This window comes from Topomyia yanbarensis, chromosome 3 (genome assembly GCF_030247195.1).
Source record: "Topomyia yanbarensis strain Yona2022 chromosome 3, ASM3024719v1, whole genome shotgun sequence".
NCBI classification, from domain to species: domain Eukaryota; kingdom Metazoa; phylum Arthropoda; class Insecta; order Diptera; family Culicidae; genus Topomyia; species Topomyia yanbarensis.
In genome coordinates this window covers 272,433,959-272,458,269 of record NC_080672.1, presented here as the reverse complement: position 1 = coordinate 272,458,269, position 24,311 = coordinate 272,433,959, and the positions used below count along the sequence as shown (strand labels likewise).

At 36.0% G+C, this 24,311-nt stretch overlaps 1 protein-coding gene across 3 annotated transcripts in view; it reads right to left on the bottom strand.

Annotated features, from left to right (window-relative positions):
- The window catches only part of LOC131693028 (protein qui-1), a 292,261-nt gene that overhangs the window by 9,718 nt on the left and 258,232 nt on the right, over positions 1 to 24,311 (bottom strand). For all 3 annotated transcript variants that reach the window (XM_058980495.1, XM_058980496.1, XM_058980497.1), the window contains 3 exons: positions 17,817 to 18,891; positions 17,200 to 17,759; positions 17,068 to 17,146 (listed from right to left, as the gene is read on the bottom strand). In XM_058980495.1, coding sequence (XP_058836478.1) covers positions 17,068 to 17,146; positions 17,200 to 17,759; positions 17,817 to 18,891 — 1,714 coding nt within the window. The remainder of the gene's footprint in view (positions 1 to 17,067; positions 17,147 to 17,199; positions 17,760 to 17,816; positions 18,892 to 24,311) is intronic.

Below are 24,311 nucleotides of genomic sequence, written 5' to 3'. Positions count from 1 at the left end.
ATTGCCTATATAATCTTTTTATCGTTGCGATAAATAAAATACAGAATTTAAATTTCGTACGGAGTCGCTCGTGTTTCCAGTTCACAAAAACGGAAGCAAATCGAACATTAATAATTATCGGGGAATCTCGTGTTTAAATGCCGTATCAAAACAATTCGAGCTGGTTGTTTTAGATCTTATTTTCTGTCTTTGCAAACACTACATTGCAGACGACCAACACGGTTTAATGCCTTAACGATCGACAACAACCAACCTGCTCTCGCTCACAACATATGTACGCGATGGATTCGCTGACGGATTGCAAACCGATTCTATGTACATGGATCTATCTCAGGCCTTCTACAAAATCACCCATTATATCGCAATAGCGAAGCTGTACAAACTCGGTATTCATGGACAACTCCTGCCCTGGTTTCGTTCCTACCTCGATGGAAGGCTACTCCAAATAAGCATTAAGGACTGTCTATCTGCACCATTCTTCGCTACATCCGGTATCCCACAAGGAAGCCATCTCGGTCCAGTAATATTCCCCCCCCTACTTTAATGACGTCAATATCACATTACAAGATCCGCCTTTCTTTCGCCGACGGCATGAATTTTTTCCAAATGCAAATACGGGATAAAACTGATGCTTCAGTACGTGGAGCGGTCAAAACAGAATTGCTTTAAACCCTAGTAAATGCTCCATCGTTACATTCACGCGGAAACGCCAACTGACTCAATTTAACTACAATTTCTTCGACTCGAGCATTCCAAGACACTCTCACATCAAGGATCTCGGAGTCATCGTGGATTTGGCGCTAACGTTCAAACCACATACTTCGTACATCGTGGATACCCGAGCAGAGTCTGATAACAAATTGAGCACTAAACTTGATGTTGTGATGTAGTAGGGAATGATTGCTCAGTCGTGATCATTTTGGTCGTTTTAACGGTTAAAAGATCAAAATCGAAAGCAGAAAAATTGCACTATGACATCAAACAGAAAACTATTTATGCTATCAGTGAAAGCAAATTGAAAACTCATTGAGATGGTGAAATATTTCATTGATAACAAAATAAGTAATCAATTTGATGTTTGTCAAAGAAATAAAAACAAACTTTTTTTTCTAAAAATGTAAGCAAATCAAAATGAGATCAAAATATGATGTCATATCTGAAAAAGTTTAAACTGATATCAAAATAAGATTTCAATTTGATGCTTGATATCAAAATATGTTGTCTATTTGCTGTAATTTTGATGTTGGACTTTGCTCGGGTAAGGCATCAAGACAGCTTGGGTTCATCTTCCGAATAGCGAATAACTTTGTGGACGTATACTATTTAAAATCACTCTATTGCGCGTTGGTTCGCTCAACACTAGAATATTGTTCTGTTGTTTGCAATCCACATCAACAAAACGGCGTTAACAGAATCGAAGCTGTCCAACGCTGGTTCATAGGCTTTGCACTCCAAAATTTTCCTTGGTAAAACCTACCAAAACCTGCCGATCTACTAGAACCGATGTAATTTAATACAGCTCGATACTCTAGGCATCCGGAGGAAATGCTCTCGAGCCCTTTTCGTCTCGGACTTATTGTCTGTCAGGGTGGACTGCCATACAATCCTCGTACGCCTGGATCTTCAAGCCCGCGTTCAGGAGAATCAACTACGGTCGCCAGAGCGGACTGCAGCGTATTTTAACAGTGTGGCGACGGCCCTGGACTTCAACCGGACGCGGAATTCGATTAAAGCTAAAATATTATCTATTCTGAAATGCAATTAGTTTAAGTAACCTCCATTGAGGCCAAGGGGTCTGTTGGTGAAGGTACAACAAATAAAAAAATTCATAACAACAAACATCTCCCTTTGTTAAAATTAAAACAAACCGATGCAAGAGCATGGGAGGCATAGATCTGAAAGCGGTTAGGCTTACCATATGTTGACTACTGTCAACGTCTGCACATACAAAATAGGGATGCCAACCCCCTGGTTAGAAATGATCGACTGCACGCGAAATTTAATATTTGTAATTTATTTCTCGCATCAATAAAAATATTATATATGCAATTTCATATTAATTTTAGTAGTTTTAAAATAGTTTAAGGAAAAAAGTGAAAAATGCAAAATTTCAAAAAATTGCCTTTGGTTCACTTCAATCCATTTTCGGGTCTATTAATATTTCTTGAATCGATTTCAAATTTAACAGGTGTTTCTGTTAGGCTAAAAGGAAACTTTTTCAGCCCGGCACTCTTCGAAATCGAAAGATGTGGCCAAGCTAGTATTGCGCACTTCCCACCAACCTGGACTCCGCACTTTCGAAGTGCGAGTGATCAAACTGCTACTGAAAACTGCGAGCTGTCAAATCACATGTATTTCAAGTGATAGAGATGGTATTTTCATGGACAGACCAGTCGAGCTAACCAGTCTATGAGAAGAATTCAATAGAAGAATAGTAAGTGCGCAGTGTGGTTAGAATCCAGTTTTTACTGCCACAAGCAATATACAAACTTTTGCATTGAATTGCTAGAGTTGTTGGTTCAAGCAGTTTGGAATGCAAAACCAGTGACAGGATGTGCGAAGTGGAAAAGTACACGTCACCGCAAGAATCTGTGTATTATTCGATGGTCTGCCTCAAAAGCGGCCCTTACAGTTTAATACTTTTGTCAATGCACAGTATTTCCGATACTGCTTCAATACGTCAGTCCCATTTGAAATGCACATTGTCAATCCAACTTTTTTCATTACATTATATTAGATTACTTTTGTCAATACTCTCTAGTATTGACAAAAATATTGAACGTGTAAGGGACGCAAAAGGAAAAAGAGTGTATCCGAATAAGAACGCAAAGAGTGGCAGCTTTGACTAACACAAAACAGATTCAAGATAATCTGCGTAAGGTTTATGGTAAGGTATGCACATTATTAGTGACAAACGCTATCAAGACCTCTGAAAGCTATTTTGTTTTTTTTGGTGATGATGCAGCATTCACATCATGTCGATTTTGCCAATCGTATAATCAAGACTCTCACTTAACATATGAAAGGCTGGCGTCCAAAAGGGGCTAACCCATATTTTTTCCGAGATCGACAGTTTTGCATTTTTTGATAGTTCTAAGTAATCTACGTGGACCATTTAAGAAATTTGAAAATAATTTGTAGATTTTTTTGCTATTAGCAGTCAAAGTTGACCATAGGGGGAACTCCAGTAATAGCTACAATTTCATCCAAGACAGTCAAGCTCTATCTCGAACCGTTTAAAAGTTCAATTTTAAATATTGCTAACATTAATTTGCAATTTTAAATATTGATAAACCACCCTGGCTTCTGTTTCAACCAACCAAAAGAAACGCCTTGCAAAGTACAATAACTTTTCTTTAACAATAACATATTGTAAGGCTACGTTATTTAATTTTAGCAAAAAGATAAAATTCCTGCAAAATTTACATTCTGGACCACTGTGAAGTATACAAAAGAATATAATAAAATGAATAAAGTGTCTTGCTTAGTCGATTGAAATAGTTTTCCATAATATCACAGACTAATATTATCAACATATTTTAAAACGAGTCATGGCCACAGCACAGACTAACAGACATAACACTCGAAAAAAATGCTTCGCCCTCTTTAACGGTCATTTTAAATATATTTGTAGTTGGCAGTGTGGTCGCTTTTGAAATTACGGCGCCACTGACATATGAAGAAGCATATTGGTCATAGACCACTAATGAAAAATTGTTCCCAAGCCTGAGGGGTAACCCACCCGCAAGCGAGCGTTTGGGACCGCGAATAAAAGGTGGAGCTAGTACTCAGGGAAAATTACCGGATCGATATTTTTAAGGGAATTGCCTCATAGTCTTTGGCCGCAAACAAAAAAGCCTCCAGTGATACTACAAAAGCTTCGTCCGCGGTTGTTTTGGGCCATGATAGCCAAGCTGGAGCTTTACACGTCAAATCTATTTTCAATTTCGAAACAACCGTCAAGCAGTGTAGTAGTGGCCCCATACAGATATAATTTTTTTCATATCCACATTCGCATTAGTCACGCATTCAGAAGCACATAATTCATGCATCCAGATCAATTCACCAGACACCGTACTGTTGGACAGAGACAATTTGAGGATAAACAATAGATTTTAATAAGTTCACAATGCAAAAACCCAAATTGTCCTCATCTTGTTTTATGTTTTTATATATACAAGTAAAATTTAAATTTAAGTATTTTACTCTCTAGTAAAATTTCAGTTTCCCTTGAAAAAGGTCATACCCAAAGGCATTAAGTAGTAAGAAACCCTTGTTTTGACCATCTGGATTGAGATAGCCGACTTAGTACATCCAGTACAGTAAAATGTTTTACGGAGACTGTAGTAAGTAATTGAATTGGCGAAGACTGTGGTAACCCGAATGGAAATGCTCAGTAACAAAACCATAATTTTCACTGTGGCAGTACAGTAATTTTACAAAAATTTACTGTAAAGCCTCATGTGATGCTACTATACAAAAACAATAAACTTTAGTGTTTCTACAGTAAATTTTTACAGTAAAAGGGGGGGGGGGAGTGGTAATGTATCTTTACATTAAAAAAATCGATTTTTTCCATTCACTTTTTTCTCGGAAACAGGGAAATTTATTGTGAATTTACTGTATCATTTTTTCGTTGAACAGTAAAATTAATTGTTACATGAATTTTTCTTGTAAAACTACTGCGAGAACACTTGAACAATAAAACACTAAGAACTATAATATCTATTGTTTGATGGTTGTCTGTAGGGTAAATGCTATTGTAAATTTTTATCCAGGAAGCGATTGAGTGTATCTGCAAACTGTAATAAATGAATTTTTTCTTCGTTTCACATTTTACTCTTTTTGGTTTCCTATAAATTTTATAGATTGTAAAAAATGTTAGCAATGCTTAAATATGTTTTACATTTCTTACAAAAGAAATGTATAGGATTCGCTCAAACTTTGAAAACTTTTTCCGAGGCCCGGAGGGCCGAGTCTCATATACCAATCGACTCAGCTCGACAAATTGAGACAATGTCTGTATGTGTGTGTGTGTGTGTATGTGTGTATGTATGTATGTACAAAATGTCGTGTAATTATCTCAGCAATGGCTGAACCGATCTTAATGAAATTAGTTTCAAATGAAAGGCCTAACGTTGCCATTTGACACTATTATTTTTGATTTTCGATATGTTGTTTACTTTCTGAGATATGGGCGATTTTGTCAAAACACGGCAGGTTTTTTGCAAATAACTTTCAAACAATACAATTTTGTCCCACAAACTGCACATAAATAGAAAGCTTGTAAAAATACCTTTCTAACAAGCTATAGATTGTCTAAATCCGTGCACAAGCAGCGGAGATATTGAACATTTTGTATTTTTATTCGGCGCTTACCAATTTCCCCTAACTAAAAATGAGATTGTTTCATACAGAGTATTACTTTACTGCTGTTTTAGGGGCAAAACTAAACCGATTTTGAATATCGGGGTATGAAAACACATCTACGTGATTCAAGGAATTCGATGTTGAGAACATTTTGTGAATTACCTTTATAATAAATTAACTATTTCTCAAAAATTAATATATAAGTTCACTTCAAAGACAAACTAATGTGTTGAAACAGTGAGTTCTAGTATTTATTCCTTGGATTACGCATTGCGTTCAATCATGAGGGAAATGTTAGATTGTATATCAATATACAGATCAACAAGTAATTCACCTAGTAGTGAGATAAAAGATTTCTTATATAATTATACTCGTGGCGTCACCGAAAGCAACTGTATGTTTGAAGCCCAAAAATCTAGCGAAAATTTAACTCTTTTGCAAGATTTAGGTTATACTGGTTATGGCGCAAAAATTACTACTTACATTATTTATGATAAGAATGTAAGAAATCAATATATCATAATAATATACCTATAAAAATAATGTCACTGCATTAACCATCATTTGCCATTCCTTACACGCCCCCCCCCCCATCTCTCTCTCCCACCCTCTCTCTCTCTCTTGCTCTCTCTGTCTCTCTTCTATCGCATCTATCTATTTCTGTATCCATTTCTAAGTTGTGTGATAAGATCTTCTGCCAATCTGAAATATTTATTAATTGTAATTGCGAAGGTTTGAGAAAACAAAACTATTTCTTGTCTGCTGCTACATCAACTCAACTTTAATTCAATTGTATTCAAAGCCTGTATCTACACTATAATTAAGAAAATTCATGGCTATATCAGAAAAATATTTGGCTTAACTGGGTAATATGAAAGTTTGACGATGAAAATTTTCAAAAGAGACATTCCACGTGCGCTATTTAAACTATTCGTATCTCTATTGAATTTTGAATGAAATATATGCTCAAAGACTGAAAGCTGAGCCAGAAGGATTGGACTTGCCATCAACGTTTCGAAGACAAAATACATGAGAGGAAGAGGTTCTAAAGACGACAATGTGAACCTCCTACCCGAGTTCGGATTGACGGTGAGGAAATCGAGATGGTCGACGAATTCATGTATTTGGGTTCACTGGTAACCGACGACAATGATAACAGCAGAGAAATTCAGAGACGGATCTTGGCGGGAAATCGTGCCTACTTTGGACTCCGGAGGACGCTCCGGTCGAACAAAATTTGCCGGCGCACGAAGTTGATTATCTACAAGACGCGGATTAGATCGGTAGTCCTCTACGGCCACGAGACCTGGACTATGCTCGTGGAGGACCAACGCGCCCTTGGAGTTTTCGAACGAAAGGTTTTGCGTACCATCTATGGTGGCGTGCAGATGGAAGACGGAACGTGGCGCAGGCGAATGAACCATGAGTTGTATCAGCTGCACATTCGTTGTATTGGTACGAACTTTCATGAAAAATAACGGATCAAAGACCAAAAATATCCACAAATTAGATCCAGGAAAAGAAGTCTCCCAAAGTACCCACTCTCGATGGGGGATGCAACTACAATATGTCTTCTAACTTATCGTCGTCCATATCTGGATATACTGAGTAGTTTGAACCATTTCTTTGGTCTGTATAGGACTTATTTATCCATATTTCCTGCACGAGAATTCCTAACGAAACAATATGAAAGCTATAAGGATGAATGGGAAGAGACTGCATTGCAATCAACTGAATGCACGGCTTTTATGCTATCGACATAGCCTAGACATTTCACACTATTTACTTCAATGCAAATAAAAACTTTGAAATATCTACCTGTCTCATTCACGAATCGCATTCTCCCTGTCGTTCTCTGTTCAAGGGCCTTGAAAGCACATGTGACCTTGTCTCACTTTACTGTATTCAATTGTGCGTTAAAATACTGGACCTGGAAATTCTATTCTGTACATAAATCTTTTTTCGGGAATATGTGACCAAAAAGTAAACTTCGAATTCCAAAGCAAATTGAACATTCCAGGTTCCTGATAACTAATGAAGGTACAACAATAAAGTAGAAACACCAGATAATCTTAAAACGACGCCGTCAAGTAAAGAAGCATGAAAACGAAAAGAATAAAACTAAAAAAAGATGGAAGCCCTAGAAAGTCCATTGCATATTTATTACCCTTTTCTCAGAAGATGGGATTTTCAAAAACATTTCAAAACTTTCTGATGCAATGGTTCTCAAATTCGTACAATCTGGTTTATTCATTTTTTTATTCAAAAATGTTTTTAGCTTCAAATATATGACCATTTCTTTTTAATTAATTATTTCATTCCGCATCTTTTTATTCGTTTTGTTCATCTGCGTTCATTTTACTTATTTTATTCGTTTCATTCTTTGGATTCACTCTGATCAGTTTACTCTTTTTGTGCATTTTACTCATATCATTCATTTAACTTATTTTATTCATTGTTTTCATTGTATGCATTTTATTCATTTTTTCCAGTTTATTCATTTTGTTCAAATTCTTCATTTTAATAATCGGACTACTTTTTCAGTTTCAATCATTCCATCCAAATAATTTATTTGATTCAATTTATTTCTTTATATTAATTTATAACCTTTTACCATTGTTCAATTTTTCATTTTAATCAATGCATTAAATTCTGCTCATTTTCTTCTTTTTATTCATTTTATCACTTCAGCTCATTTTGTTTATATGATTCGTTTGTTTTATTTAAGCATTTCATTTATTTTTTACTTTATTCATTTTGTTCATCCATTCTTTTTATTCATTTGATCCATTTCATTAATTTGATTCATTGTATTCACTGGATGAATTAAATCAATTTGATTCATTTAATTCATTTGATTTATTTGATTTATTTGATTTATTTGATTCATGTGATTCATGTGATTCATGTGATTCATTTGATTCATTTGATTCATATGATTCATATGATTCATTTGATTCATTTGATTCATTTGATTCATTTGAGTCATTTGAGTCATTTGAGTCATTTGAGTCATTTGATTCATTTGATCCATTTGATTCATTTGATTCATTTGATTCATTTGATTCGTTTGATTCATTTGATTCATTTGATTCATTTGATTCATTTGATTCATTTGATTCATTTGATTCATTTGATTCATTTGATTCATTTGATTCATTTGATTCATTTGATTCATTTGATTCATTTAATTCATTTGATTCAATTGATTCAATTGATTCATTTGTTTCATTTGATTCATTTGATTTATTTGATTCATTTGATTCATTTGATTCATTTGATTCATTTAATTCATTTAATTCATTAGATTCAATTGATTCATTTGTTTCATTTGATTCATTTGATTTATTTGATTCATTTGGTTCATTTGATTCATATGATTCATTTGGTTCATTTGATTCATTTAATTCATTTGATTCATTTGATTCATTTGTTTCATTTGATTCATTTGATTTATTTGATTCATTTGGTTCATTTGATTCATATGATTCATTTGGTTCATTTGATTCATTTGATTCATTTAATTCATTTGATTCATTTGATTCATTTGATTCATTTGAATAATTTGATTCATTTAAATCATTTGATTCATTTGTTTCATTTGTTTCATTTGATTCATTTGATTCATTTGTTTCATTTGATTCATTTGATTCATTTGATTCATTTGATTCATTTGATTCATTTGATTCATTTGAATCATTTGAATCATTTGATTCATTTAAATCATTTGAATCATTTGATTCTTTTAATTCATTTGATTCATTTGTTTTATTTGATTCATTTGATTCATTTGTTTCATTTGTTTCATTTGATTCATTTGATTCATTTGATTCATTTGATTCATTTAATTCATTTGATTCATTTGATTCATTTGATTCATTTAATTCATTTGATTGAATTGATTCATTTGATGCATTTTATTCATATCTTTAATTTTATGCATTTAATGTTCAGTCATTCGTTTTATTTCATTCAATTTGTTAGTATGAGTCAATTTATTCTATTAATCTTATAACTATTTCTAAATATAATCTTAATTTTTATTTAATAACCTAATCTAATTTGATTCGTGTATATTATAATTTTGATTTACATTAATTTTTCTACTCATTTTATGAATTTAAAAACCTATTATTTCATTTTTTACTTTCCTTTTTTTATTTCGGTCGTTTTGTTGATTTCTATAATTTATTCAGTTCATTCGAGATTGTATTCGTGCAAGACTAGAAACTGTTTTCATCCCATCTCTAGTTGGGTGCTTACTTCTCGTGAGTTCTGCAAACTAATCCAATAGAGTGTGTAAATGTGTAAAAAATGTCTCATCTCACTGCTAGGTGGATTAAATCGGTTTTTCAATTATCATTTACCACTTATAAGTGATTGTAAGAAATCTTCTTGTATTAAAAGAGATTTCCTAGCAACATTTAGATGTTCATTATCACCGAATAAAATATATTTTTTGGAATATACAAAATAGCCAACAAAAAATCGTTACAATATAAAATTTTATATGGTGGGGCTGGGTCGTGAATCGGGTTTTGTTTTTGGACTGTAACATTTTACAGAACAAAGATATCGATGAATCAATCATATCGTTGGAGAGCTCAACATAAGACGCAATAAGCCAGATTTGTCTTTTGTTCGAAGCGTAAGTCTTTACGGCCAAGTGAGGAGGATTTAATTTTTGGCTGTTTCAACAAACTGGATGGATGCTGATCATCTGGTAAATACTGATAAAATTCAAAGAAAATGAGGTCCAACATTCATAATTCTAGGCATAACGGCATAACGCAAATGAGAGCCTCTCTTGGTTTACTTTCTCTTCCGTCAATAACTAGGACTCTTTAACGGTTGCTCCTTAACTTTTAGCATAATATGCTAGACGACATCAGAGTCTTTCGATATTTACTGAAAAATAATAATCGAAATAGTAAGCACAGAGACATTCCCATTTGCGTTATGCCCTTTTCACATGTTTATCTAGAATTGTGTGTATGTCGAAAAGAAATAACATAATATAGCATACCGTTAGGAAGGTCAATTCATCTGTTTTTTTAAACAATTTAATAACATGCAATCAGCTGAAAATGACAGCGTAACTAATTGTTAGTGGCAAAACTCCCAAAAATGTGTCTTTCCTATAATTCTAGATTTGGATGGTATATTAAATTGGTCAAACGTGGTTTTGTGTTGTACTTGGCCAGACCAGACCAAATTAGAACCTTTGCTAGACCAGTTGAAAAGTACATTCCGTATTTTTATTTTGTAGCTGCGTGTAATTGGGTCATTAGCCAATATGCAGTTTTTGGACTTTTCCTACGCCGCTGACGTTAGAGATACGTAATCAAATTTTTCTTTTAACTTTTCTGTGAGTAAGAAAAATGACAAGGGGAAATGGCCCAATTCGGATCCCTGCTGTTTCTCAGCTATATTATGAAAAGCATACATATCATTTTCAAGGCTGTTTATGTTTATGTTTATTACCTTCACCAACAGGCCCCTTGGCCCCAATGGTGGTTGCTTAAACTAATTACATTATTAGATATAAAAATATATAAATTGCCAATATTTTCGCTTTTTTTGCATTCCGCGTCCGGTTGAAGTCAAAGGCCTTCACCACACTGTTAAAAATTCGCTGGAGTCCGGTAACAGCGCTCTGGCAACCATAACTCGCAGAAGAGAGTTATTACGTAGAGCTCGAACGCGGGCTTGAAGATCCAGACGTCCGAGGATTGTAGGGCAACCCACTCTGGCAGAGAGTAAGTCCGAGACGAACAGGACTCGAGAGTAATCCCTCCGAATGCTGAGTGTATCGAGGTGTATTAGCTGGGAACGGTTTCATAGCTCGGCAGCTGAAATCTGATTCTCCATGGGAGATGCCGAAGGGCGAAGCGTATGAACCTGCATTGGACAGCCTCGATTCTGTCAATCCCGTTCTGGTAGTATGGATTCCAAACAGCAGAACAATATTCTAACGTTGAGCGGACCAACGCGCAGTAAAGCGATTTAAGACAATATTCGTCCAGAAGTTTTTCGCTATTCGGAAGATGAACCCCAGCTGCCGTGATGCCTTATCCATGATGTATGAAGTATGTGGTTTGAATGTTAGTGCCGAATCCATGATGACTCCAAGATCCTTGATGTGAGAGTGTCTTGGAATGCTCGAGTCGAAGAAATTGTAGTTAAATTGAGTTAGTTGTCGTTTCCGCGTGAATGTAACGATGGAGGATTTACTCGGGTTTCAAGCAATTCTGTTTTGATCGCACCACGTACTGAAGCATCGGTTTTATCCTATTTTTGTCGAAAAAAAATCATGTCGTCGGCGAAAGAAAGGCGGACCTTGTAATGTGATATTGACGTCATTAAAGTAGGGGAGGAATATTACTGGACCGAGATGGCTTCCTTGTGGGATGCCAGATGTAGCGAAGAATGGTGCAGATAGACAGTCCATAATGCTGATTTGGAGTTGCCTTCCATCGAGGTAGGAACGAAACCAGGGCAGGAGTTGTCCATGAATACCGAGTTTGTCCAGTAGGGCATTGCAAAAAAAACTTTTTTTTGAATTCTCAAAGGCCCCCCTCTCATATTGTGACAAATATCAAAGTAAGCTCAGATGCCAAATTTCACATCATTTGGACAATTTTAGACCCCCGCCCACTTCGCTTGAAATTTTTTGAAATTGGTGCTATGGGAAAATATGGAGGAAAAACACATTAAATGCTCTAACTTTTTAAGTAGCAATCAGAAAATTACAATTTATACCTCTTTTGAAAGGAAATAATCTAAGTATTTGAATGAAGATATATTTGTTTCTTGAAAAATACGGGAAAGTGGGGTACTGGGTCATTTTGGCCCCAAAATCCCATATTTTTAATGATTTTTCTGCTCCGTGATGCAAATCATACATATTTTGTAATTTTTCTAATGTGAAAAAATCTCAGAAATCGAACGGAACCCTTTTGACCTTAGTTCGAATACGAGATGTTGGGGTTATAGGGCTTTTTGTCAGTCATATTAAATTTTATCATTTTCTCATGCATATATCTCTATTATTCTTCAATCAATTTTCACAAAATGTAACTTATTGAACGTGTAAAATTCTGAGGAATAAAACAAAAATAAAAACGTTAAAGGTAAAATTCAAAAACATCAAACTTTTTTAAAATTTACTCTACAAATCTCATTTTTTTCATTATTTGTCCTAATACCTCGACTTCCCCTATTTTTCCAGGAATGAAACTTTTCTCATGTGATCTCTAAGCATATTTTACACTAAAAGAATTTTGTTGTTAAATGGAGTTAATATGTGCGATTTTATGATAAAAATGTGAAATCGACACTATATGTCAGATAATTTGATGTTCCCGAATTTTACCGGTAACGAATCTATTTTTGTTATAATCCTAAGGATTTTCCACGTTCAACAAGGTATAGTTTATGAAAATCGAGTGAAGAATAATAGAGATATATTGACGAGAAAATGATGAAGTTTAATATGAATGTCTAAAGGCCATTTAACCCCAACTTCTCGTATTCGGACTAAGGTCAAAAGGGTTCCGTTCGATTTCTGAGATTTTTTTACATTAGAAAAACTACAAAATATGTATGATTTTCATCACGGAGCAGAAAAATCATTAAAAATAGGGGATTTTGGGGCCAAAATGACCCAGTACCCCACTTTCCCGTATTTTTCTAGAAACAAATATATATCCATTCAAATACTAAGATTATTTCCTTCCAAAAGAGGTATAAATTTTAATTTTCTGATTGCTACTTCAAAAGTTATAGCATTTAATGTATTTTTCCTCCATATTTTCCCATAGCACCAATTTCAAAAAATTTCAAGCGAAGTGGGCGGGGGTCTAAAATTGTCCAAATGATGTGAAATTTGGCATCTGAGCTTACTTTGACATTTGTCACAATATGAGAGGGGGGGCCTTTGAGAATTCAAAAAAAAAATTTTTTTTGCAATGCCCTATTGTCCAGCATCGGTTTGCAATCCGTCAGTGAATCCATCCATTACACATGTTGTGAACGAGAGCAGGTTTGTCGTTGTCGATCGTTTAGGCATGAAACCGTGTTGGCCATCTACAATGTAGTGTTTGCAGTGAAAGTAAATAGGATCTAACACAACCAGCTCGAACAGTTTTGATACGGAACTTAAACACGAGATTCCCCGATAATTGTCAATGTTCGATTTGTTTCCATTTTTATGAACTGGAAACATGTGCACTGCTTTCCAGCAGAAAAGGAATGTACCACTAGTGAGTGATAGCTCGAAGTCTCGCCGAAGTGGTTCAAGAAGCCCTCTGATGCACTTTTTGACAAAAATTGATGGAACACCATCTGGACCCGGGGAAGAATTTGTTTTCAGTTTGGCATTTGCTGGAAGAATGGCAGCATTATCGACACAAATTCGGTTGATGAATCGTCCTAGAGAAGGAGTTAAATTGGCGGCGGCAGCGACCTGTTGTGGTGGCAGGCGCTCGTTGGAAAAAACGCTTGAAAATTTATCGGAGAACAGTTTGCAAATTTCTTTAGTGTCGGTGCCTAAAACTCCATTAAACGACATACAAGATGGTAAACCGGTACCTTTCGCTGTTAGTTAACATACTTCCAGAACGACTTGGGCTTGGATGTAGTTCTGTTTTATCTCACAAAATTTAGCGGTTCTCAGTTTCCGTGTGCGTGCGCTAGGGGCGAATGTTGTTTCGCAGCACTTTTTTTTTATAAATGTGTAAGCCAAAAAAACAGATTTTTGTTGGCACCAACAATATATGTCAAATGCATTATCGTGATTTTGGATCTGCCGAATAATACCTTTTGTTTAATACTTGTTTTGGGCGAGACTATCAACTATTTTCGTTTAATCAGTGTGTGAATAATAAAATATGGGCTGGTCCAATTCGGACCTTTTGCCGTATATACGATCTAACACGCGATCGCGAAAAACCCTTTAAGAGGAAAGGAAAACATAAGTTTTCGCAAATCGGTTAACAGATTTCGACGTTATAGCTCATAACCCTTTTTTAGGTAATTGGGCCCAGCTCTTACGTTTTATTGTATATTCACTTCAAAGTTTTATCTATCAAAGAGAACTTTTCCTTTCACAATTCAAGATTTGATGAAAATCAAATAGGAATATCTTTGGCCGAAATATGATTTCATTTCTATTGAAAAAAAAACGATAAGAAAGGGGTTGTCCGAATTGGAACAGGTTTGGGGTAATTCGGACCTTTTATGTACTTTTACGCAGAACCGTTTATACACACTACGGTAAAAGATCGGAAAAAGTCGCCTTAGAAAAAAATGTGTGCAATTGATCAGGCTTTCAGAAAAAAATATTTATTTGTGAATCGGTTGACACTTTCAGTTATATAGCTCATAAACCCATACTAGGTCCGAATTGGCCCAGTTCCCCTATTTATTATATAAAATTGAAGTGATACGACCACACCTTCTATTCAAGTATTTTGGCTTCTATCCTTTTGCTGGGTTATCTGTCAAAAATGCTAACCCATGTGGCTAAAACCATTGTAGTACCGATTGTGTTAATGAAGGATGTGTTTACATTTTCGTTGAAAATTTATTAAAAACTGTTCTGAAAATTTTAGGATTGAACATATATATTGTTACATTCAGAAAGTTGAGCTCTATCGATGTATCTAATAAAAGAAGTTATTATTTCTCCATTTAAAGACCCAATTCATTAAACTATTTCACACTCACTATTTCACTCACAGTCTGGTTCCTATATTTATAGTAAAGCGGATACAATGAAGGCAGTTAATCAAGCATAACGCCATATTACATTTGAGCGACCGAAAATAAAAGTCGCAAGGATAGAATATGCTTCGCAAAACCCGTTTCAAACATATTAGAATTTAAAAATCGAAAATAAACTTCAAGCATAAAATTCGGACAGAAATCTTTCAGCATAAGAATCGCTTAAAAAGTTCTCACCTGTAAAACTCGACAAGGATGAACCTCCAGTATAAAAATCGTTTGAAAATAAATAAGTCGTTCGTATATCTTGATGTTCAAGATTAAAAGTTGGCTAACAAAAACTACTTTGTAAGAATCGGAAATATTTTTTCCGGTTTTTTTTATTGAAGGTTTTTTATCCGACTCTTACAAAGGAATGTCCTAGTCCAATTTTTATGCTTGAAGTTTATATCCGGTTTTTATATTCTAATATATTTGAAACGGGTTTTAAGAAGCATGCTCTGTCCTTGCGACTTTTAGTTTCGGTCGCTCATATATTAGAATATAAAAACCGAATATAAACATCAAGCATAAAAATCGGACTGGAACATTCCTCTGTAAGAGTCGGATAAAAAAACTTTCAGTAAAAAACCGATAAAAATATATCCGATTCTTACAAAGTTAGCCGACTTTTAATCTTAGTTTTGGTTAGCCGACTTTTAATCTTGAACATCAAGATATACGGATGCTCCTACGAGCGATTTATTTATTTTTAAACGATTTTTATACTGGAGGTTCATCCTTGCCGAGTTTTACTTTTTAAGCGATTCTTATGCTGAAGGATTTTCGTCCGATTTTTATGCTTGAAGTTTATTTCCGATTTTTATATTCTAATATGTTTGAAACCGGTTTTGCGAAGCATGTTCAATCATTGCGACTTTTATTTTCGGTCGCTTATTTGCTTTCGTAATCTACATGAACAAGATATTTTAATCGTGGCGATAATTGATTTACTTTTCCTTTTCTGTCAAGCATGGAGAAACAGAAATAAAATCTGGAGAAAATTTAGAATAGAACGTAAGTAACATTGAAAGCGTTTCTTTGTTTATTTTCTCTTTCGATGATTACGACATCACTATAACACTTTGCACCAATTTTCCAGTACATATCGTAAGCCGACGGTTTTTACTAGAATTTTATGCAGAGTTGAGCAGTAAATGTTGAAACGACCGAGTAGTGAACACAAGAGAAAGACTCTAAAGAGAATCTCTCATTGTTACTTACGTTCTAATCCAAATTTTCTCCAGAAATACATTTTCCATGAGACCCCGAATGCAAAAAATCTCACAAAAGGTGAGTACAGAAATCTTCTCGAGACGCTGGCATTGAAAGCAAGCGCTTGAATGTTTGCTCGGGATGCAAGATTCTTATTTCTGGAGTAAGAGTAGCGAGTATTCAACATTTTGTCTCCGCCTAACTATGAATATAGGGACCAATCTGCAAAGCATTTCATAATCATCTACTTTTACTCAGTCTACTGCATCAAACATGATCGGTACTTCCGCCTCAGACGTGCCTCATCCTCAAACTTTAAGCTTTCAATAGATTTAGAATGACGGCGGCGCACGTAAGCTCTACTTTCGCACTCCGGACTAAGTGGGGCTGGTTTCCGGCGCCCGTTACAATACAGACTGCCAAAGCTGCTACAGTGGCCAAAAAACGACTGCAGATCAGCCTCAGTGGAGGAAAATTTCAGCTTTCGTCCATCTGCAGTCGTGAGATCATCATCGTCATGCGGAACTACCGGCGCCGGAACAGAGGTTTGCTTCTTTAGCAGTAATACCTCTCTAAGTAGATCGGGCTGATGCTGATGGTGTTGATTTGAGTTGCGGTGATGGGTGAAGGACGAGTGGAAAAAACTAGAATAGTTCCATGCATCTACTGGAAGCGAGACAGGACGCATTGAGAGAAGCGAATTTTTCTTAGACGTACCTGCGCGTTCCTCCCGGAATTCATCCTCGTCCGACGAGTCGATACGGTCTTCCACGAGTGACGATTGGCGAGATAGCGACTAGAACACATTGCGTTATTTGTAGGTTATATTGGACAATTTTATACACCTACCTGATTCAGTCGTCGCCTCGGTGGTGATCGTTTATTCCACAAGGCCTCTAACTGGTCAAAGTGTTGAGACGATGCCAGAGCGGCTTGCTCAGGTCCACGGTTCTGTTGAGATTCAAGAGTCTTCGATTCGGCTAATTTCGAAATTTCTTCCATACTGGCTGACACCGAGAAGCGCCTTTTCAGTCTTTCGTCCACCTGGGCCATCATTACAGAGGAAGTCAGATGGGCGTACTTTTTCTGCCAGGTGTAGGTGTCTAGGGACACTTCCTTTTTGAGCAGTCGTCTTGCGGGTCGCTTTGGACCAGCAGGTCGCAAATCTTCAACGTCCCTGGCAGGTGCCGAGTAGGTGGGAAGTTTTATATATGAGGCAGGGGAGTTGTGTAGGCAGATTATTGGAAGACACGAGCTGTCCACCAGTTGTACTACTATTCTGGAACACTCGAGACTAATATCGAACCGCGTGAACTGGACGTGTAGTTGAAGTGATGTAAGTGCAAGACCACGCTTCGTTTCCCAAACGATCAACGTTTTGTCGTCGCTCCCGGAAACCGCTGTGGAACCTGTTGTACATAAAAGGTTGATAATATGTCAGAAAGAAGAAAATCAAACTGACTTACCGTCCGCTGAAACCTTAACACAACTAACTGGAGCTAAGTGTCCCGCTAGCGTATGAATCTCCTCGCCCGTATGAATATCCCATATGATAAGGTTTGAGTCTTTCGAACCGGATATCACCTGGCTTTTGTTGGTCACGGATACTGCCACACAGGTAACGGCATCCGTATGCCCAACTAAAACTTGTGCAAGTTTCCCGCCCGAAGCTTGCCACACCTTCAAGGACATATCTTTCGAGCCGGATATCAGATACAACGAATCAGCTGTTATTACGAAACACGTGATTTCAGCGGAATGTGAAACTGTGAATTTTTCATCCTCTCTCGTTAGCGACCATATTCGAAGGCTTGTATCGCCGTTGGTACAAACAGCGAACTTCATATTGTTTGTCACGGCCAAACACTTAAACGGACCCTGGACGGTTTGTAGAATTGTGCCGGAGTCGGCCATCCACACAAACAGAGAGCTGTCTCGATCAGCGGATATTATACGCCTCGAGTCCATCATGAACGTAACGGACGTAACGAAAGTGTTGTGACCTTTGAACGTTACAGCGATTGTACCCAGTGCCAAACTCCAAACATTCACAGTCTTGTCCTCAGATCCGGATGCTACATATTCGCAGTTGGGCGCAAAATTCACGCACGTTACTGTTCCACTGTGTCCTTCCAGAATCGATGTCAATTCCGGGGTGTTCAGTTGCCATATTTGAATACATCGACTAGATGCAACAGCTGCCATGGTAGAGTCACGAGAAATATCAAAACAAATCACCGGACTTGCTGTAGCCGCTAGGGCAGCACGACTTTTGGAGAACTTCTTCATCATTTTCTTTTTCTTCGGATAGTAATTGGCGATGGAATCTTCGTTGCGGAATGAGTAGAAGGTGATCTTGTTGCCACCGGCCGTGACAAGGTAATCGTCCTTTTCCATTACGTACACGGCCGTTACTGGGCCCGGATTTGGAGGCAGAGATCGGATGATTCTGCCGGAATGCATATCGTAAATCTGGGCACGGGTATCATCGCAACCCACGATCGCTCGTTGGCTGTCCATGGCAATGCAGAGGGCGCGTACCTGCAAAGAATATGAAAATATGAGCATGTTGGAAACTGTTGGGGTATTGAAAGGTGTTGGGCAAGTGATGAATAATTCATTTATAGTTGGAAGCTGCTTTGGGCTCACAAGCTGATTTAAAATAGATAAAAATGTATACTACAATTCCACGAAAAAATTTAAAGGATCTTTCAGAATTCTGTAGTATTTAGATTTTTCCTTATTGAATAATATAAAATTCGTATTTCTTATTTTGTCATCAGAATGATAGTAAAAAAAACCGTTTCATAATTTTTTTTAACGTTAATGACCTCTGGTAGACCGATTTTTCTTGTTGATTCTTCAAATGATATATTTTAAATTAAAAAAAAAAGAAAAAAAAACCATAACGTAACATATGTTTTATTTCGTGTTTTTGATTGTACGATCATGGCGCGATTCCCTGTGTTCACAGCTGAAGATTTTGAAATTTTAATGGGTTTTTGAAGGTGATTCGATCAAAGGAACGCTGCAGGACAGAGCCGTATTATGACCCCTGGGCACTACGAAGCTAAGAGGCCTCCATAATTGAACAAGTATGAACTGTTGTAACCCATCTCATAGCCTCAGATTTTTTTCCAAATTGGAGCAAAATCAGTCAAGATGTAAAAAAGAAAAAATACATTTTCATTTATTTAGGGACCATACATAAATGACGTAGCATTACATGGGGGAGGGGGGAGTTTTGTATTTTGTGATGATGTGTGACGACAGGGGGGTAGGGGGTCTTGTCATGCTACGTAGCTTTTTTAAAGGGGAAAAACTATCATCGTTTTTTATTTTTTATTAATTTTGCGGTGACAAGGGGGGGGGAGGGTAGAGTTACCGTCAAGCTACGTAATTACCAGGGGGGTATTTAGAAGTTTGTGACGAAATGCTACGATGGGGGAGTGGGGTGTTAAAAAACGCTCAAAAATGCTACGTTATTTATGGATCGACCCTTAGACCCTACAATATCCCATGCGCGCGACTTGCCAGTGCGAGCAGAGATCTTTTTTCGAGTCAGGAAAATATTAGTCTTCTCTCTAACTGCATCTTCGGGGTCATCCATATTTCTCTCGTTGTCGTCCGTATCATCATCCTGATTACTGCCTTTATATTCGTGATCAGATGTTCTTCCTGGCTTCTTGCCCTTTTGGATCACGAGTGTGAACTCTCTATCTTTGGTGGTAGCTTCTTCATTGGTGGTATTAGTTGTAGAATTTGAAGTGCTTGACGCAGTTTTTGCAGTTGTCATTATTGCCTGAATAGCAGCAACAAATTTGGCGACCATTTGTGGTTCAGGATATTGGAGCCTGGGTGTTGGTATTTCCTTCTGCAGGTGAGCTTTCCTCAGTGGCTTTTGGGCAGGGTTATCCGCAATGTGCCTTTTGTTCACATAACTGCCACGTACTAATACGTCCTTGTCCTTGATATGTAGAAAGAGTTCGCTGTATAATGGTATCACCCCCATCTGTTTTGTACTGCAGGGTAAGCTAGGAGGGAATGGGTTGGTCTACCTGTATTTTCACCACAAAACACCATTTAAAATACCTGGAAAGTAGTTCCTCCACGTATTATTCAATCAAAATTCTATCATTATTATTCTACGAATTCTTTGAACACTTTTATCTCAATTAGGTTTGTATTCGTTTTTAGTTTCGTTGAAAATTACGAGTTTAAACACGATCGGGAAATTCTCCCTTTAGAAACACATTAGATCAGTGGTCCACATTTTAGTAAAAATTTATATTTTCCGCAAAATCATTTCAAAATCAGCGAGAAAATGTTTGGAAGCAGCAGGGTATTATCTGTTTTTAGGGTTTGAAATTTTAAAGTACACTTAATCAAGTAATTCGAGTTGATTAATCGATGAAACAAAGGGTCTAAATACAGTGAAGATCCGATTTTATCAGCCCCCGATTTTATCTACCCCCGATTTTATCAGCTCTTTGACCCGATTTTATCAGGTCCATATGAAAATTGATAGTTGGTAGTTTGATGGGCTCTAGCAAACGAACCAAATCGAATTCGAGCAAATCCTTTCTTGAGCATATTTTTTCTATCTTAGAGATCCGAAATATGCAAAGAAAATTTAAGAAAAATATTTTAACAGCTTCGGTTTCTTAAAAATAAAGAAAAATATATGTCCCGATTTTATCAATGTCCCGGTTTTATCAGCCTAAAATTCACCAAGGGGCTGATAAAAACGGGTCTTCATTGTACATCAAATAATGTTAAAATGGACTGAAAAATCCGAAAAGGGTACAATTTTGAATAACAAAAGGTTCGGAACAGAATCCCGAGCAAAAAAAAAACTAATAACATAAAGTATAAACAAAAGAGTATTGTTTCGCGGATTTGAAGAATTTCTAAAAAATAAACAACAAAAACCTGTTTTAATCCACCTAGTGGTGCAATTGTGCCTTTCTCATTTGTCCAAACTACTATTCCATGGCTCATTTATGTTCAATACAATGGTGGAAATGTATATTACATATTCAGTACGATTTTCACATAGTACATACAATGGATTGACAGCCACGATTTTGAGATACTATGTGTCGACACTGAAACATCGCTTGAAACCAGCTGCGAATCAAGGAGGAAGATCCGTTAAGAAATTTTAAACTAGTTACAATTTTATTTTTTTTAATTTACTGCATACTCCTACCTAGGCCTATACAAGCCAAAAAAAGCCGGGATTAGGTTGACGATTTTTAGAGTGATTGCATAACCTTTCTATATGAAAAAGGCAAAGATATTCCAAAGTGAAAAAGTAAATTTTCGTCAAAATTTTTTTTTCGATATTGCATCAAATCTCAACGTTTCATGCATTTTAAAGTCATTTGACATCGAAAAAAAACTAATTCGATTTTGAAATTTTCCCTTTTTTGCTGTGTGGTCGCACTTTTCAACCCGTAACTTCGGAACCAGAAGTCCAAACAAAACAAAAGATTCAATAGCAACCGATGGGAAGGTTGTACCTTTTATTTGAGACTAAGTTTGTGCAGATCAGTCCAGCCATCTCTGAGAAACAGAGGTGACATTTTTTTTTAAATTTCGGGAGAGATGCCGCACTCTCTATATCTGGTATATCGGTCACTTTTATACGGTAATATGATATTTTGAGATTGTCTTACGAAGAATTACAACATTGGAGATGTAAAATAATCCTTATTTTTAACCCACGAAAATTTTATTAATGATTATGTGCGTCCAGTTGCATCACGGAGCGTCCAAAATTTTTCAGCACAGCATTAAAATTTTGTTTTTTAAACTGCTGGATTTTTTTTGGTAAATCATGTATCGGTTGAATAGCTGTGACCTTTTAGAAGGCATTCTGATCATGGGCACGGTCATCCATAATTTCAGAGGAAAATGTCGTCGTGCTGCATCTCTCCCCTACAATTGGGATAGATGCCGCATCAAAATTGTGGGTGAGATGCCGCACATGATGGCGGAGGTTCCATAGCTAAAAATTTATGTCAGGTATAGGTTCTTAATAAGGTATTTCCACAAACTAACGGACCTAACATTTCCCATATCAGCTTACAGAAAATGACTGGCAATTTGACTTGCAACGTATTTATATATTTGCTTGAAAGTGACATTTGACCACACTGTTATCATATTTATTTTCTCTCGTACAAGTCTTGAGCTGAAAACATCGCGGGAACATTAAACATAAATAAGGTCAAAGAACGTAAACAGTAAACATATATATATATATATATATATATATATATATATATATATATATATATATATATATATATATATATATATATATATATATATATATATATATATATATATATATATATATATATATATATATATATATATATATATATATATATATATATATATATATATATATATATATATATATATATATATATATATATATATTTCATTTATAACCAATACAGGCTATTTCGTTGTTATACATACAAACAACGCACGTGTGCCACAGTAAACAATACAAGCAAATAAATTATTTCTGATAGAGTAATAGAAATTCGAAGTAGATTAAACTTTCAGTAGCATGAAATTAAGATATTTCTCCATTTTATGACAAATTTTAATAGACAGTGTGTAAATGTTTTGAAATAATTCATCTGAGCATTCCAATTCGTCAACACTTCAGTTCGAATTTCTACATATTAAAGTCCCCCCCCCCCCTCTCACCCCTCACTACGCCCTATTGCTCAACTACCTGCGCTCATGAAATTGAGCTAAGGCTTTTGAATAATTCATCCAAACATACCAATGTGGTAAATCTAAAATGTATAATGTTATTTTGGATTGCTATATGAAATACCATTGGTACACCAGCAGTGTTGGCAATAAAAATGATTTTTGGCATTTAATTCGATGTATCGAACTTTGAACAGCTATAACTTGGCTTAGAGACATTCTAACACCATACATCCTTCGGCAAAGTTGTTCAGCATATCCTGTACTATACTTCTATCTATTTGTTGACATACTATAGGAAGAATTGTAGTCTGTAGAATTAAAAATGCAAAAATGTAGGTTTTCCCATACTAATGTCCATACAAATTTCAAACGCAATGCGCTACGCCGGGTCAACACCAATCGACCCCAAATTTTGCACAGTTGTTTGGGACCCCAAAAGGTACCAAAAAAGTGCTGTGCTCGGATTATGTGGCTATGATTACGTTTTTCCATATAACATTGCCCCACCCTAGTATTTATGTGTATATGAGTATGTGGAATGCAAATTTATGCTTTCTGAAGTTTTATCGCGTGGCAACAGGAAGAGCATTCGAATGCGTGGTGCTATGAATAAATAAATTGTGGTATGATTGTTTCAGTTAATTCTTTCGAGCTTTATTGTCACTAGTAAAGTAATTCTGCGGAGTAAGAGCAGTTCTGCAAGCAGAATGTATTCGCTGTTACAAGGACTGATTCACTTAGAAGTGAATAAGCTATCCGGTTCGTGTTATGATTTTTCGGAACTTACTTGTTCAATAATCCGACGGTCGATATTTTTTTTTGAATATAATTTTACCATCCAATGTTAGATTATACTTTTTCATTTCATTTTAATATAACCTATGAATCACGCTGGATTTCTGAATTTGACTTTTATTTTTTTTTTGTCGGGTTTAGACAATACTTTAAAATAAATGCAAAAAAAACAGCTTCAGTAAGGGCGGGCATAGCGTAGTTGGTAAATCGATTACTTTGTACGCAGCTCACCTGCGTTCGATTCCCAATCCAATTTTCTAACGTGATTTATCTAACCCGAAAAAGAGGCGAATGACTCTAATGGTAAAACCTCTATAATAAAAAGAGTTTTAGTGTATTTGCATTATTAAGGGGGGTAAGCGTTTCAATGCGAAAAAAACCTTTTTTGCGTTTTTTTAGAACTTTGCTTGAAGCGAATTGAT